The 18,968-nt window shown below is 39.2% G+C and overlaps 1 protein-coding gene across 1 annotated transcript in view; it reads left to right on the forward strand.

Moving 5' to 3' along the window:
* Positions 1 to 18,968, forward strand: part of LOC121301989 (contactin-associated protein-like 5) — a 130,015-nt gene that overhangs the window by 33,065 nt on the left and 77,982 nt on the right. The window contains exon 3 of the mRNA XM_041231754.1: positions 8,408 to 8,601. Within this exon, the coding sequence (XP_041087688.1) occupies positions 8,408 to 8,601 (194 nt within the window). The remainder of the gene's footprint in view (positions 1 to 8,407; positions 8,602 to 18,968) is intronic.

Below are 18,968 nucleotides of genomic sequence, written 5' to 3' on the forward strand. Positions count from 1 at the left end.
AAGTTCTTCAGAACTAAATTGTGATGGTATAAGAATGTCTTCTTGAGAACTTTTTGGGCGGGTAACAGGACCATCTGACTGGTTCTGTCAACCAAAGTGCTCACAATAAATGACACCCATATTTTTTATTAAATTAAAAGTTAACCCTTGTTCCATTGTTCAGTTGATAGTTTACCTTGCATGAGACCACAGCACAAAAATAAGATAACCGGTTGATAAGACTTTGAACATTAGCAGCAAAGCTGCATGCATATTTAATGTAAATGATTAATTAGATGACTAGAAATGTACAAATCATTAAAAATAAAATGCAGTAGGTTGCTTTGAAATTGTATTGGAAATATAATGTTCTGCTGGACATTTATGTCACGAAAAGGACATGCTTTGCCTTAAAATTATCATTATCTGTAGGACTGAAACCAGTGAATTATTGATGAGAAAATCACCAGTCCATTAGACGTGCATCTGTTCTCCACAGGAATTCATGCACAATCTCACTGCAAAGTGTTTTAAAGGTGGAAAGTATCATTTTCAGTAGGGCATTTAAATAATGAGGATAACATGATCTGTTGTTCAAAATGGATACAGCACCGATGCAAAAGAAAACAAACAAAAAAAACGAAACAGTACCAATGTTAGTTCCCTACTTTAATGTGAGGTGAGCTGCTAGAATTTCTACCAATTTAAAGAATTTATTTGCTATACATTGTAAAAAGTAAAACGACACCAATTGCCTTTAAAAAATTGATAAAGACAGAAAAAAACAATTCTATCCTTCGTAGTGTAGCTTATACCAACATACATTTCTTGTTGAATATATACACACTGTGGACTTGCAACACCATGGCTTTTCCTAATGATTGCAATTTGCTATATCCAGTGAATTAAGAGTTGTTTGAAAAACCTGTTTGACACATTTAATACAATTAATTACCAGACATTCAGTTAAATAGTACATTAGTCACAACAGCTGTTTCACAGGACAAGACAAGATAAAGAAATAATATGAGTAATATGTAACGAATAATCTAACAAACTACTTTATTACGTAATAAGTAAGGACATTATATTATTTACAGAAATATAAAAGAACAAAAATCTCAGTCAGAAATAAATCCTAAATGTGTAGTATGTGTAAAGATAATCAACAGTATCAAAACTTGAATCTAATTTATCTACATATACTTGCCTACAAATAGCAAGTTTACTTAAAAGCTCTTCTTGTGAATACATGAGGTAATCTAACTTTCAGTTCCCTTTCAATTCGAATGACAACAATTACCGAATGGGAAGAGCCTCTCTGACCATCAATGGCTGCCCTATCAGGACCCTGCTGTGCAGGGGGAGGTCCTGCCCACCTGCTGTTGAGGAGGGACTTCCTCACAGTCACATCGCCATTTTCTCTTTCATCTCTCTGAGACAGGTCGTAGATTGCTTCTGCGTTTACGTTCCGAATTTGGCTGATTTATTTGGTTTCCAAATAAATTAAAATATAAATCCACGGTTATTGGCTCTCGTTATAATTCCCACGTCAATTTTCTGGCTAGAGCTGGTTTTCGACCCCTCTTCAGGGATTAGTGAGCGGCCATTACTTTCTCACTACACAAGGCTTTGTGTAGTTGATACACCGTGTGAGAGCTGTTGTGGTGCTGTAAGGAGAGCCCGCGGGCTCTCGGAGTCATCCTCTACACTGATTTAAGCGGTCACAACGACCAACGAAAAAAAAAACAGCTCGAGCCTAGCGCCTCCTTCAATCCTCGGGCTTTCCTAGCACGGCTGCGCTTGCCCTCGGCGACCATAGCGATTGAATCGGCTGCATACCCCTGCATCGACACGGTTTTTCCCGCCGATCGCGAGGTTGAAGAAACAGCGCCTACCCGGTCCCGATTGACTCAGCACCATTGTAAACATCTTCAGTGCTGACTACAGCTCGGCCCCGATTGTGCCTACCATCAGCACCGACCTTAGAACACATCCACTCGGCACCGACTGTTTCCGGCACTGATTGATTCAGCACCAGTGAACCTCTTCAAGTCTGTCTACAGCCTGGCTTCGGCATCGATGTCCTGGCACCGACTGCGCTCTTTTTAACGCCGTTCCCGGTACCGATTGCCAATGGGGAATAGCTTTGAGGCCATCTACAGCCTGGCACCGACCGCGCTACATGTCGGCATCGGCCTCGGTGCCGATCGACTTGGCACCGACCGCGCTCATCTCGACTCCGACCTTGGCACCGACAGCGCTCGCCTCGACGGCGATCCCGGCACCAACTGATTCGGCATCGGTGAATTGTTTTAAAAACACGTCTGCAGGCTGCTCATTGAGCACAGCAGTTTTAAAAAAAAAACAACAAAAATAAACAACAACTGCAAAGATGTCAGTGCAGTCAACTGGGTCTTCAGCTGGCTTCCACCATTTCACCAGTGTGACCGGTGCTCAGCTAAGCTGCCCAGGCAGGACGAAGATAGATCCTGCGCCATGTGCCTAGGGCCAGAACACGCGGCCAAGGCACTGGCAGGTGAGCTGGACTGCTCTCCATGTCGGAAGTTCTCGAGGAGAACAAAGTGACGGTGAGCAGCCCTGTCCCCAGCAGATTCTCTCTCCTCAAGCCATGGGAGAATGATATCAGTGGTCCAAAGCCTCAACAGAGGTCTTCCAGGACTCCCCCTGCTACAGTGACCAGGGAACTCTCCCACACAACCGGGTCACCCTCCCCTTCTGCTGCTACATGGACAGGTAGTCAGACATTTGTGTGTTTTTATTGCCTTGATGTGACAAACCGAACGAGACCCTCTCTGGGCTCTAGAGTTTTGCAGGGGTCATGCCCTTAGGCTGTACTGTCGGTAATCTGGAGCCACAACAGCTTTGGTAAAGCTTTCCCATTCGGTAATTGTTGTCATTCAAATTGAAAGGGAACGTTAGGTTATTACCATAACCCTGGTTCCCTGAAAAGAGAATGACAACCATTACCCTTTGAGGTCGTGTCCCCAGCTGAGCTCTGTTTTCGAAAAAAAAATGGCGATGTGCTACTGTGAGGAAATCCCTCTTCAAAAGGAGTTAGGTGGGAGGGACTTCCCCCCTCACAGCAGGGCCTTTGTATATTTGCTCAGAGATTGACGGTCAGAGAGGCTCTACATTCTCTTTTCAGGGAACCAGGGTTATGGTAATAACCTAAAGTTACTTATCAAGGGTCTAACTAATTAGGTTTTGTATAATTATATTTAATGTAATTAGGTTTCATGTGGTCCTTCTCCACAATGATTCTTCAATCACTAACGAGATAAGGTGTGGTTGTCTTTAATTCTTCAGCCACGTGTGTGGCCCAAGCACATTCTGAAACCTTTGTAAGCCAGTATACAGATGTGTTTGTCTGAACAGTCCTCTTTGATGTACTGACATGATTGGAAAAAAACAAAAGAGAAGTGTCCAGTTCCATTCGAAGACATTAACCATCAGCAGACATGTTGAATCTAAACGAACAAAGACCAGTGTATGTTTGTAATTTTTTTGTTCAAAATCTGCAGTATTCTTTGGTATTATTGTCTCAACCATACCAAGGGGTGGAGACATGTTAATTAAACATACATAGATGACACTTTTGGTTGGTTAGTCTTATGCAGATAGAATCCTGCTAACATGTTTATGACAAATCAGAATTAGCTTGCTACATGCAGGACTGTCTTCACTTGTCATTTTGTGTAAAAGAACAACACTCCAAGAATTATTATTATTATTATTATTTTTTTTTAATTTTAAAAACAGGGCAGGCCTGTATGTTTATTTAAACACACACACAAAATAAAAAAATAACAAAAATGTTGAAATCACTAATACTATATAAAGCAACTGGAAGAGAAGGAACACTACATAAAGTATTGGCAAGTTCCACAAGTAGCGGATATTCAATGTCTTGAAAAACAACATTTTTACATAGGGAGAGCCATTGAGAAGTAAAGTTTAACACAAGACCAACAAGCGTACAAATATGGACTGGAGTTGAGGATTCATAATATGTGTTTATTCCCCAAAGGCTGGAGGACACTGAATCAACCCAAGGGTGCTATCATTTTCCACAAAACCCAAAATATCTAGTTGTTGTGTTTTATTGAACTGTAATTTGATTAAGCTTTTCTTGAGAAAGTTGAGGGAAAAGCGATTCTGCAATTTTTTTTTTTTTCATTCAGTGGCATGGCAAGAGCACAACACAAGTCAAGGCCGTTGATATAAATGTGTACCATGATTGGTTGGAACACACGTATATATATATATATATATATATATATATATATATATATATATATATATATATATATATTATATATATATATACGTATATAGAGTCATATACGTAACCACCGTACTCTTCAGACATATGCAACTGTATATGACAGTCTGTATACTTGTATCCGGAACACACACCGTACTTTGTTAGGTCCATATGAACTGTATATTACTTGCCGCATTTTTTTTTTTGTGGAAAATAACGTAAATAATTAGGTCTTAAAATTGATCACTTGGTGAAACAATGGATTAAAAAAAAAAACAGCAAGTCATTTTTAGGGCAATTTTTATTTTATTTTTTTAATTAAATATCCTTACGCCAATAAAGGGAACTCAAAAGTAGTCTCATTTATAACTTTGAACTGCACACTAAGTTAAGCTGAGTAAACTGATTTAATTGAAACATGCAAAAGTAAATATTTATTTTGATGTGTTGCAAATTGCCATTGAAAAGAACCACCAGGAGGCGGAGTTGAAACAGCACTGAATTCATTTTTTTTTTTTTTTTTCTGCGAGTATAGGACGCTCTTTCAGCAGAATGGGAGTAAAAAACTAAGTTATAATAATGGCGTCTCGGATTTCAGTAATTTTTCAAGGTGTGTGTAGAAGAGGGGTGGATAATGAGCATAAGTGTCTTTTTGTGTTTTTCTGTAGTGCTTACAAACCACTAAAAATACAATGTTTGAAGTGCCAAAGTCAGGATGAGTGAGTATAAAGACTGCATTTTCCCTTTTTTTCTGTTTTGCTATTTTCCACACACACACATGGATATATATATATATATGTGTAAGGGTGTAGTCCTGCCTTGCACCCCTATGTCTGCGGGGTTAGGCTCTGGCTCATCACGACCCTCTATAGGATTAACTGGTTACAGATAATGAATGGATGGATGTTAATACAGGTACAGTACCTTCACTTACGTTGTACCTAAGATCAATCCAATACACTTATACACAATTTTGAAGATTTGTGGTATATAAAATTATATTGCAAAAGTCTATCAGAAGCCATAATAGTAGTACAGGCAGTCCTCACACTTACGACACAATTGGTTCCTGAAAGTTGCGTTGTAAGTCGAAGCACATTTTCCCATAGGAACAATGTTATAAATTGGGGTTACGTTCCTGACTCTTCAGCCAGATAATATAGTTTTACAAAAATGACCCGTTATATTGTACTCATGCAAATATTTATTTAACTCTTTACACTCAGCCCAGTAATTATGCGCATATTATTGAGACATCTACCTGGCTTCTTTAAAAGTACAGACTCGGGGCTTTCCAATGACAAATTCAGTGTGTGTATGCGGTACTTCTAGCAAGAGGTATGATCGCCTGAAGTTAAGCCTCTCATCATGTGGTGAGACACACTTGAGGAATAATGAGAAAACCAGGGCCAACACACACATACCTCGTGTTTCTCTCTGAAAGAAAGAAAACAAAAATGTTAGTACAAGTAATAAAACAATACAGGTAATAACAATGAAGCGCTCAGTAATAACAAGCGAGACAGACTCGAAGAGTCAGCAAGCTGATAGAGCGAGAACGCTCGAATAAGCGACTCAGCCGAGTGCTTAAGGGGCAGTGCCAGCCGGCACATTGAATATGAGAGATAAAGGCGCATGCAAAAATCAACCGAGCCTGGTGAAATGCGGTCCGCACTCAGTGAACGTAACTAGAGTTTTTTAGGTGAGATAAACCCGGGGAAGGGGCAGCCACCAGCTTCCCATGCACAATTAAGGCAACGGAGGGTACAAACACTGAATTTTATTAAATAAGAGCGTTGTAAGAACAACAAATAATTTACGCTCAATCCCGATCAGAAGCTGAAAGCAAAAGAGGCTGAGCTTCCTACGCTGTGCATAGTCATTGAGCACCCGAGGGGCAGGGAGCTGACATCAGAGCTACGGAGGCCTAAAGGCAGCTTTTATATTAAGCCTGACGACGCTACCCATTAGTTGATGGCTATTTTCGAATTGAAAGAGAACTACAAAGCGTTATGTAATTCAGTATGTTAAAATAACATCATTCAGCAGGTTTTATTTGACTTTATGAAGCAAAATGAGTTCATTCTATAGGGTAATGCACATATTTTGGCCATAGCTGTGCATAATTTTTACCATATTTGTTGTGATACAAGTGCAGCGGCCCTGTCAATTAAATGTTATCCATGTCTTTGTGCTTGGGACAGAAAAATCCCTTGACCCTCATCTTAAATACAGCCAAGGAGAGAAGAATAACACTCTGAATAAGACCTTTGAAATGAAATAACAAAAGTAAATTCAGGTATTTTAGTGATATGGTATATAATGGGCATCTCCAAGGATTGTCTGAGAAATGTCTGAACCCATTCCACGTGAGACGTTACCAGCTATTATATTAAAATGACTCTGGTGATACTCTGGATATTGAGGTGGCACAGTATTCTGTTCTTCCACTCAGCCTTTGTTCCTCTTATTCAAATGAATTGGCAAAGGTGAAAGTATTTGCTCCATATACTACTGCAGTATGCCAATTAGAATATATGTGGAACTTGTTGTTATTATCTACTGTTACAGCTGAGCTACATTCTGAGTCACCTTTTCAGGTTTTTATTTTATTTAAGAATTCAACAATTTTCGCACCGTATAAAAAAAAAAAAAAAAAAAAAGTCTTGGTGAAACTAGACACATGAAAACAAATAATTGAACCATCTGTAACATTATACCTTAAAGAACTGGAACAATATGCAGTTTGTTTTGAGAAGTATGTGTAAATTGAAAAGGTAACACATTTTAATTGTAGCTTTGATTGGAGTCTATTACCAACATGCGGTCCACTTGTATTTGATACAGGGCTGACATATCTAATTTGCAGTGCATGATGGAATGATTGGTCCCAAAATGGCAGATATCTTAAGTATCTGTTGGTTAAGGTAATTAGACAAAAGAGATTCCTAAAATCCACAAAGTTACGTGGAACACTCGTTCTGTGTAAAATAATGTTTTTCAAATGTAGCCATTCATTTGGAGCTGACGAATAAAAAATGTTAGATTAGCCAACGATAAAGCGCTTTGTGATGGTGGTCTAGTATGAAAGACGCTATATACAGTAAAATAAGATTGATTGATTGATTGAACGTGTCTGTGTAGTTATTAAACATAATAGACACATGGGCTTATCTAGCCTGTGTTACTTATGTATTTGTTAGGCAAACAGAAGTGAAGGGCTGTTTCTGAACTTTAGCCAAAACACCTCAACGCAAACCTCCTTGTAGGACGAAGCACTCAAAATGATTGCAAACATCATAAAAATGGGACCGTGCACATAAAAACTATTAATGTAACTTTCTCTTTAATAATGAAACTGGTTTTCCTCTTGGATCGCTGTCCTTGAAATGTCTCGCCCATTGTCTTCTAACATAATAAATTGTGTTTAAAATATGGCATTAAAGCAATATGTTTCCTCTCGCTTGGATAAGTGGATCTCTAGATTTAAATAAAAATGTGAGTGTCAATCACTCTTTTTTCTCCAGTAAAATTATACATAAAATGTACATATTTCTACAAAATAATCTGCAATGCGTATTCTAGTCATTTCAGCTGATTGATTGTACATAATTTCAAAGACAGTATTCTGGGGTTCATAACTAACCATTAATGGATTGGCTGTATTCCATTTTCTAATATATTTGCACTTAAATTCTGCACATTTCAAATGTTCAGCAACTCATAGTCAAGTACTGTATAGCATTCAAGTATTATTACAACAAGTTAATAGCCAAGATCACCATCATTTTGGCAAAGTCTGTTTTATTTCAGTGTATTGGGAAATGATCCTGATTAGAATTTGATCTTCTGACAGCAGCAGACATAGCAGAGCTTTACCTGGACTGTTATTTATAATGATTCTCTGATTTGTTTGTTAAATTTAACTTTTTTATTTATTTATACAAGACATATAAACGCAGAGACTGAAGTCATATATAATAAGAATACTCTGCAATGTACCCAGCTCTCTTTTTGGAGTGAATGAAAATGTCTTTTTAGGTGCTCCATTTAATCAATGAGTCCCGTTGTTCATGAAATTGAAGATAGGCTGTATACTCTGACTTACCTTTTTGTCATATTATTGTTCTGTTTTTAAAGGAGCAGGAGGTTGGTCCCCATTGGATTCTAACAAATATCAATGGCTAGAAATTGATCTTGGAGCGAGAACTGAGATAACTGGTGTTGCCACTCAAGGGAGATATGGGAGTTCAGACTGGGTCACAAGTTATCTCCTAATGTTTAGTGACACCGGGAGGAACTGGAAGCAATACCGCCAAGAAGAAAGCATTTGGGTAAGGAAACAGCTTTATCTCTTGAATGCCAGCATACATGCATTACATTTCAGCACATTCACGTTCACAGATTCATACAGCAGAAAGACAGATGTATGGGTGGATTTCCTGTGGTTAACATCAAACTTCCTTAAAAAAAAAAAAAAAAAGTAGCATTAGGAGATATATATATATATATATATATATATATATATAATATATATATATATATATATCCAGACATATATATTCTTTTTTCTTAAGTTAATTAACCGTTAACCTAATGATCTATAATGCAATTAAACTGGTTTTATTTTAACAAAAATATAACTATCTTAATTCATTAATTTATTTTTTGTCACCATTAGCTACTGGATAAATCGTATTTCTCATTTATCAGCTTTTTGGGGGCATGACAAAGGTATTTGCTTGTTTAACTAAACCTATCCCAAATAGCCAAAAAAAAAGCCTTGCACTGTAGTATTTGGCACGCAAAAGGGTGGAGACTGGGCATGAACTGGCAGATCCATAATGGCAGTGCCCCACTCAACACTGCTCAGTATATACCTAAGAGATCAACATCATAGTACCAAGGCAAGCATGGAAGTTGCTATATCATAGAATTGTTTTTGGAATATTCCTTTGACTACAGCTTTCTTTGTGAGGAGCTATTGTTTGAGGTCTTATTTCACTAAATATTTAAACTGTTGAGGTTAGGGTGCATTCTTCCATTTAGTTCTTCCATTTAGTTAAAATCATTATAAGTCATCATACCTGTGTGCTTTCATGTTAATGAAATTGTCAAAGGGTATCAATGTTTGACAGTAATTTCTCCTAACAAAAATTTCAAGGACTGTCAGCACTCTTCTATTATCACTATCCATTTTAATTTTGGAGCGTTTTTGGGTCTCGCTTAAAGGTTTGTTACTGTAGCATTGACAGATGCTGTGTTTTAGGTAAAAGAAGCAATGAGAGCTTGAAAGAAAAGAGAGATGATGTTGGTTGGTTGTTAGGGTTATTTTGCATTGATTGGGAAGTAACAGTATTTGCAAACAATAAATAACAATGCTGCAAACCACAAGTAAGAAATACAAAATGTTTGAATAGTTGTTGCCTAGCTTACTGGACCATTTTAATAAAGTGAAAAGTATAAACTTTGGCTGGCTGTAACAGGAATTCAGTGTGGGAGCCTGTGGCAGGTTGACTTGTAGAATGACATCAGACCAGGAAATGAAAGCATCAACACGAGCACTGCGGGTGACTGAGACGCGACTACGCTCAGGATTTGTATTAAATAATCAACGCTTTTCAGTAATCTAACAAAACAGCACAACACAAAACCTAACTGAACAAAACACAAACAAACGAAATGCACGGAACCTTCAGGAAGATGAGAAGGGAGGTGAGTAGGCAGGTAAGCAAGTAGGTAAGTAGGTAGGTATATAGGCAGGTAGATAGCAATTGTTTTCATCAGTCTCCTTGTATAGCTCTCGAAATCCTCTCCTTCCTCATTCGAGCGGCTGATGTCCCCTTTAAATATGTGACCATCTTAAAATCAACAAAGTAGTCCCTTAATCTGGAGCTGGCCACATATGCATAGGTTTGATTATCAGCGTGGCCGACAGCCAATTCATTAGCTCGTTAGCTGACGGCCATGAATATTCCCGAGATACACGCACACACACACGCGCACGAACACACACACGCGCGCGCCCACACACACACATAGGGGCGCAGTGTACCCCGTCATAGAGCCACATATAATATAATCCACTAGGTCAGAGGTGGCCAAACTTCCTGATCCTACGAGCAGCATACTAAAATGTTCATATGGCCAAGAACCGCGAGACACATACCTGTTTGCGAGTAATATATTTTAAATACCAGCATTGTTTTAAACATTTTTTTTTTCATTCTCTCCAACATTAAAATGAAATCTTGCACTTACTCTGCAGTAGTTATTTCTTCATGGCAGCAAAATACATTAATTGGGATACAGTATTTCAAATGAAAGAAGTTATTTAAAAACCGCTAACCAAGATCATGCAGCAGTCTCTTGACACAGGGGTGATACCGACAGACTGGAAAATTGCAAATGTAATACCGATCCACAAAAAGGGAAACAAAACTGAACCAGGTAACTACAGACCAGTAAGCCTGACTTCTATTATATGCAAACTTATGGTAACTATAATAAGATCCAAAATGGAAAATTACCTATATGGTAACAGGGTCCTGGGAGACAGTCAACATGGTTTTAGGAAAGGGAGATCGTGTCTAACTAACTTGCTTGATTTTTTTGAGGATGCAACATCGATAATGGATAATTGCAAAGCATATGACATGGCTTATTTAGATTTCCAGAAAGCTTTTGACAAAGTCCCTCACAAAAGATTAATTCTCAAACTGAACGCAGTTGGGATTCAAGGAAACGCATGTACATGGATTAGGGAGTGGTTAACATGTAGAAAACAGAAAGTACTGATTAGAAGAAAAACCTCAGAATGGAGTGTGGTAACCAGTGGTGTACCACAGGGATCAGTATTAGGTCCTCTGCTATTCCTAATCTACATTAATGATTTAGATTCTGGTATAGTAAGCAAACTTGTTAAATTTGCAGACGACACAAAAATAGGAGGAGTGGCAAACCCTGTTGTAGCAGCAAAGGTCATTCAAAATGATCTAGACAAGATTCAGAACTGGGCAGACACATGGCAAATGACATTTAATAGAGAAGAGTGTAAGGTACTGCATGCAGGAAATAAAAATGTACATTACAAATAACATATGGGAGATACTGAAATTGGAGAAGGAATCTATGAAAAAGACCTAGGAGTTTTTGTTGACTCAGAAATGTCTTCATCTAGACAATGTGGGGAAGCTATAAAAAAGGCTAACAAGATGCTCGGATACATTGTGAAAAGTGTTGAATTTAAATCAAGGGAAGTAATGTTAAAACTGTACAATGCACTAGTAAGACCTCATCTTGAATATTGTGTTCAGTTCTGGTCACCTTGCTATAAAAAAGATATTGCTGCTCTAGAAAGAGTGCAAAGAAGAGCGACCAGAATTATTCCGGGCTTAAAAGGCATGTCATATGCAGACAGGCTAAAAGAATTGAATCTGTTCAGTCTTGAACAAAGAAGACTACGCGGCGACCTAATTCAAGCATTCAAAATTCTAAAAGGTATTGACAGTGTCGACCCAAGGGACTTTTTTGACCTGACAAAAGAAACAAGGACCAGGGGTCACAAATGGAGATTAGACAAAGGGGCTTCAGAACAGAAAATAGGAGGCACTTTTTTACACAGAGAATTGTGAGGGTCTGGAATCAACTCACCAGTAATGTTGTTGAAGCTGACACCCTGGGATCCTTCAAGAAGCTGCTTGATGAGATTCTGGGATCAATAAGCTACTAACAACCAAACGAGCAAGATGGGCCAAATGGCTTCCTCTCGTTTGTAAACTTTCTTATGTTCTTATGTTCTTAAATGATGAATGGAGATCGCTACTTCAGAGCAAGACGGGTTTGTATAACACAGTGCAATGAGTACCTGATTATGCTGTGACTTGGTAAACCATGATGGACTCTTGAAGGAGCTGGAATCTCCTGTGGTTTCTCAGGATGCTGTGGCAAATAAATACCCAATATAAGATGTGATTTCCTTATTTTTCATTTTGTTTCATTTAGCAAAAAAAAAAACAGCGATTCATTTTGTTTAGGATAAAAAAAAAAACAGTTGACTTGCATTTTAAACAATATAATTTAACATGTATTTGTAATGTGATCGCATTGCCTTCTCATTTAGAAATAAAAAAAGTTATAAATTTGAAGTGATCAAAATACACATGTGCAAGTGTGCAGTGTCAAAGGTCATCAAGTGACGAAATATACAGTGAACATGTAGGCTGAAAAAAAACATTCAGAAAGAAGACATCCACTTAGTAGTAAAAATAACAGTTTATTGGTTGTGAAAGATATGTCTGATGGCACATGAACAATTGGCAAACAGATATGCCGACATGAAGGGTTAAGAATGGCTCGGCCAGTGGGCAGGACAAGTGGCACTTGGAACCACCTTCTCCCAAAATGAAAAAGGCCGTCGCCAATTGTTTGAATAGTTATCCGTCACCCGTGTTTGCGGACCCTGGGTCATGTCCATTGATAATGTATAAAATTAATTATACAACCGATCAATAGCCCAGACTGACAAATGCAGGATAGAATGACAAATTAGAAATAGAGTATGATTATTACTTTTGATCCTGCCTGGTTTAAGGAGCTAAACACTGCCCAATACCTTCCCCCCAAAAGAACGAGGCGACCTAAGCCACCCCCACCCTGCAGATCTAAACCACTCAGAAAACTCACCAGAAATGTTGGGAAACCTTAGGGAATCCATAGCAGAGGGTTACCCTTCCTCCGCGTTCTAAAATAATGATTCCAATAATCCAGTTAGCCACATAACATTTTTTGTGCCGATAATAAGTCTGAGAAACTCTTCCGAATGTAGATTTCATGTGAACCATCTCCCCATAGCCTTGATTAGGTGAGGAGCGATGTTCCTGGAAGCAGCAGAAGTTGTGGCGCCGATCCTGAACGAATGTCCGGAGTAGTTGTCAGGAGGAAGCCCAGCGCGAAGGAGACACCAACGAAGGTGGTCGCAGAACCAGTTCCTGGACACGACTATCCCTGCTGGGGTGAGAAACTGGATCCTGGTTGCTGGCCGTCGGATGCAGTGACAGATAGCTCAAAAGGGCAGAAACAGGACAAATAATACAATATGTTTTGGATAAATAAACATCCGCACCTTTCTTTTCTCGGTCTGATTTTGAATGTTTTAAAAGTATAGAGTACGTGACCTGGGATTGGTGATGGAGATCCCCTATGCAGAGGTCTGAGGATGGGTTGAATGACTGGCTCCGGCACGTGATCTCGCCACATCGTAGGAATCCACAGAAGGCCAAAGCGAACATTGCTTCAGGAGGGCATCTTTGTAAAGAGAAAAACAGCATGAGCATAGAATTTGGATTATGGATTCCAGGGCTTCCTTAGTGATCAGCAGTTTGTTGAATCCCACGGAGCAGCATTTGTATCTGAGGAAGATGAGATCGGGGAGGGATAATGATTCTGAGCAAGCGAGAGTGAAACTGTAGTCCTGACAAGTATTGGCGTATGGTGGAAAGAGAGAGAATGCGATTTAAAAAACAATAAGTGATGAATAAATGGAAGATTCGGAAGTGAGGCATGAATGTGACATGGAGCAATATTTAATGTAAGACTACCACTCTGTGTTATAAGCAGCTCTGGTGTTTTGTGAAACTGATTGATTCATGAGATTGACTGCAGATTCAGTTATCTGGATGTTGGGAGATGCTTCATTTAGTACAGTATGAGGGCCTTGAACTCTGGACATGGATGAGGTAGGCGGTATCCTAAAAACAAGAGCATGGAATTTCTGGAAATTGAAATGAAAGAGTGAGTCAGCGATTATATTTTTTTGAACCGGGGACATGTTTTGCCGGGATTCTAAAGTTCCCCAGCACTGAAACCCAGGTGAGTTTTCTCATAAGTTTCAGGATGATCTGTTTTTTTTAATGATAGCTACTGTGGAGAGGTTGTCACAATTATGTTATGACCTTTTTTGACCATTTATGCTCCCAGATTATGGCTGCAACAATAATAGGATACAACTCAAACAATGCTGAAGATTGCTCTGTGGAAGGTAGGGATGAGAATTTGTGGGGCCAGTTCCTGTAGAACAACTTGGAACCTGCAATACCACGAAGCCCCACGAGGGGGGCAGCATCGGTATAGAGACCAAGAGAGTCTGCAGAAATAGGCAAGTCATTGTAAAATAGGGAAATGCCATTCCAGAGAGGAGGAGGGACCATAGTTTGATGTCTGCCCGACACCCCTCATTGATGTTGACGTGTTGTTGCAGTTTGACTACGGAAGATGCTAGTTTTAACAGAAAAGAAACAAATGAATGTCCTTGTGGGATGAACAAAATTAAGATTATTAAGACCCAGTAGAGAGAGGAGTTTGCATTTAGTACAGTATTTTCTGTCCTGAAAGGATTTTAAAACGTCTGAAATACGACGTAATTTGTCTTGGGGGATATGTGCCTCCATTTCCTTGGAGTCAATCTCGAGAAATCCTGAGTTCGGAAAATGTGGTTCTTAAAAAACTAACAGAACGAGCAGGGGGCTGATCCTTAAAGTCCACTAATAGAAAGTCATCTAATAGATGGGGCACAAATGGCAATTTGAAATGATTAAGTAGACTCCAACACAGTGTTTCAGATAGTGAATTGAAGATGTGAGGACTGCTCCTGCAACCGAAAGTGAGGCGAACTGAGAAATAAAATTGTTGTTTCCATTGAACTCCAAATAGATGCCATTGGGAAGGATGGATGGATATGACTTTGAATGCACCTGTGATATCAGCCTTGGAGAGCCAGGCCCCTTGACCTGCTGTTTTGATAAAATAGATAGCATCATCGATTCTGGCATAGTATAGAGAAAACCGATCAGGGGGAATTAGGTCGTTAATGCTGGAAACAGAACCTGAATGGGGTGGAAATTTCTTTCTTGAGCAAAATCTCAACAGAATCGGGATTGTTTAGAGCAGATCTTAGATTACTGCAAACGTGGGAAACAGTGGTAGGAGTTAAAATACCAGTGGGGAACCCATCATTCAGACCTGAAATAATATAACTAACAAAAACTATCACGGTGATCTGCGAGAGCCACCGCCATCGCTACTGTATTAATGGGGGTGGACGGAAGGCTTAGTCATGTCTGCGCAGACGCAGTTCGGGCGTGTCTGGGACAGTCGCTTTTGCTGTGGATATCGCCACAGAAGCTACAGGTGTGAAGGAAAGTACACAGGGAATATCCACAGATGTTCTCATTAAAGTTATTGCATATTTGTCTCCCACCAGAAAAAGCAACCTGTCTCCCTCATTTGTCATTAGATTGGGCTGGGTGAATGAGCAGGGAAGTATTATATGGACCCCGGGACTGGCGAGGTAAATTAACTGAAAACTGAGGTTTGAAAGAACTGCCACTTGGAACTACGAGACGTGGAATTTCATTTGCTGGTTTAAAGCAGACTGGGCTGAAAGGGGGCAGAGGTTAGTTCTGTGAAAATTGGAGCTGCAAACCGTACAAGTGAAAACCTTCAGGCCGGAGAAGTGGCAACAAAACAGCTCATTATCTAAGATGCCCCAGTTAACCCTTATATTAAATTGCTCCAGAATTGCTGCAGCCTTAGCTGAAAAAAATTTGTGGTAGTCATAAAAAGCTGAACCTCCGTATATCATGGACAAGTCAGTTACGAGACTAAGATAGACATCCAGCTCCTGAAGGCGTGTGGGAAATGTGTCACAGAGAATGTCTCTGTACAGACTGAATGCAGTAACAAACTCTGACAAATTAAGTTTTTTGAACAACCGAGGGTCTTTGGATTTCAAAATGATGGATACTTCCCTGCAGTCTAAAATTCTGATGTCATGTACCTCGAGGGAACAGATAAGCAAAAGGACTAGATTTATGTCCCTACCTTCTTGGATTTGAGTACAGAATTTGCTGGATACCAAGGCTGGTCTAGGCAGCAGGGAAGCTGGGTTGTGGGAGTCGGAGCTGAGTTGAGTTGGCTTGAACGGGGAGCTTCAGCTGGAAGCAGAGATGGAGTGGTGAGGAAAACCGATACAGAGGGACTGAGAGGTACAGGATGGCGTTCAAGGTGGGAGAGTCAAGTCTCCAGCCCGGAGATTGAAGCTTGCATTTTTTGCAGGGCTTGAAGGATGTCCATGTTATAGATGGAGCTGGCATGCATGGGGGACTTAAGGCTGATGCCGGGGGAATCGGACCCGGACTGGGCGGCTTGAACAGTGGAGGCTTCGCAGAATGGAGATGAGACCAGAGACTTGGAGGTTGATGCTTCAGATTGGTTGAGCAAGGAAATGAGGTCCTTGCGGGAAGCACTCTCTCTGCAAATCAAATAAATATTTGTTTGTTCAACTTGATCTCCCTCTGATTTATTTTGTAATATTAATCAAAAGTCAGCAAAGCACTCGATCAGTCAGTTTGTTTGAACGTCACTTTTTTAACATTAGATGCCGTTTGATTGCTTGTATTTATGACTGCACGTCAATTCTCACTCTGTGCATTCATTTATTGGACCTTTACAGTTTATTTTGTATATTTTAAAGCTATTTTAAGCATAGCCTACTTAAATATCACACGTACATGGTGATTATATAAATATAGTAACCTAAACGAGATTTCGTATGACATGACAGGAAAGACTTATAGCTTTGAGGGTGGGGGTAAGTGCTCTTGATAATGTATTGTTGACAGATGTTATGCAGAATGCAGGATTCAACAATGAATATGTGCACTTTCCCAGGGCTATACTGTAGCGCACCACCAGATCTATCTAAACACTAGATCTATCTAAACGACTTTTTGAACACTCCAAATGTACACTCAATAGCATAGTGTGTAGCCATGTGTGCTATCCTATCCCATAACCAGCATCACCTATGACAAGCATTAACAATGACAGCAAATTGTCCATGCTTCCTGTCAGCACCCTATAAAACAATTATGCATTACTTACCAAAAAGCTAAGCCGCTCCATATACACAGGCCTTGTAATCTTCATATGTCCCGGACTGTCTGAGGATGTACGAGTCTTGTGCTGATTGTGTCCGATATACGCTCCTTGCAAAGCAGCCGGCTCTTTTGTAAAGCGGTATTGGCACTATGCTGGAGTGCGAGGGGTACTCAGTTCACGCCTGCCCTCCGCCTGTGTGTGGATTGCCTGTGTGATGCGCCTGCCTGTGTTATCCTAGTTCGCTACAATACAGAATAAACAGAAATACAGTCAGCACTGCTGTATCCGGACAACTCGAGACATGTAAAAATGTCCTGAATAAGTGGCTGTCCAAAAACTAAATGAGAGACATTTAAGATGACATTAGTTACACTTATATTCAAGGAAGTATTTTTTATTTTTTACTTTTTTGTAATGAAGCTCTAAAATTCATATTTTATTTACTTATCTTGTGTCTCGTCATGAGCAAGTACTGTAATACCTTTCAAAATACAGTGGATGTGTCATCCACAAAGCTCTCAACAATACAGAGCAATCATGAAAAACGAGCATTCAGATCTTCATGGGAAGAGCTTGTCAAAAAAAATCCTTGCAAAAATGTATATTTTTTTATGTGGTGTTTTTGGTGGAAGCAGGGCAGTTGTATTTTGCTTTATAATAAATGAATATATTTTATTTATAGTACATAATACATACAGAATAAACAGAAATACAGTCAACGCAGTTCTATCTGGACACCTCGAGAGATGTAAAAATATCCAGAATAAGTGGCTGTCCCAAAATTAAACGAAAGGCTTTTGAGATGACCTTAGTCACACTTATATTCAGGGAAGTATTTTTTTTTTTTACTTTTTTTTTTTTAATTTCTAAATGAAAAGAAAGAATGAAATCACGAATACATGTTAAAATACATTATTAAAAATGCAAGTCCATCCTAAATAAAATGAATTGCTGTTTTTTTTTTTTTTTCCTAAATAAAACTAAATGAAAGATAAGGAAATCACATCTTATGTTGAGACTATATTTGCCACAGCATCCTAAGAAAGCACAGGAGTCTCCAGCAGCTCCTTCAAGACTCCAGCATGGTTTATGCAATAATGTTTAAAGCAATGCTAGTATTTTAAATGTCTTACTTGCAAGCAGGTATGTGTCTTGTGGCTTTCAGCCATATGAACAATTTTGTATGCTGCTCGTAGGATCAGGAAGTTTGACCATTCCTGGTCTATTACAAGGGTAGGCACACAGTTGAAATCAATGTTATTCTTCACAAAGGTCTTAATGACAGCCTTAACCTACTGTGTGGGTAACAGGGTCAAGATGCAGTGTATCTACTAAATAAGCAGTATGTTCAAGATTACAAGTTGAGCAAAACAAAATCCCACCATCTGAATGCAACATCTCCTTTCTGTAGCTCTGAACATGATCTTCTGTTGAAATTAGTTTAGCTTTTTTAATTATTTGTCAGCTGTCTGCATTTTTAGTGTTAATCATACACTGCAAACTAATATAGCAACAATATCTTAACAACCATTTAAAATGTTCTGCCTCTGACTCGCATGTTACGTCATTGTACAGCATGAGGAATTCACCAATCGTGAAGCTTGTATGTCATTGCTGTAGTAACCAAATGCACGGCATTGACATCAGGCTGTGTACAGCTACTGTAGCGCTGCTTCTACTTGATAAAAGTATGACATGAACAGGGGATGTGAAGAATAATGTAAAATACTGTGAGGAAAACAAAATGCATATTCTTCATGGT

The sequence above is a fragment of the Polyodon spathula genome, chromosome 2 (assembly GCF_017654505.1).
Source record: "Polyodon spathula isolate WHYD16114869_AA chromosome 2, ASM1765450v1, whole genome shotgun sequence".
NCBI lineage: Eukaryota > Metazoa > Chordata > Actinopteri > Acipenseriformes > Polyodontidae > Polyodon > Polyodon spathula.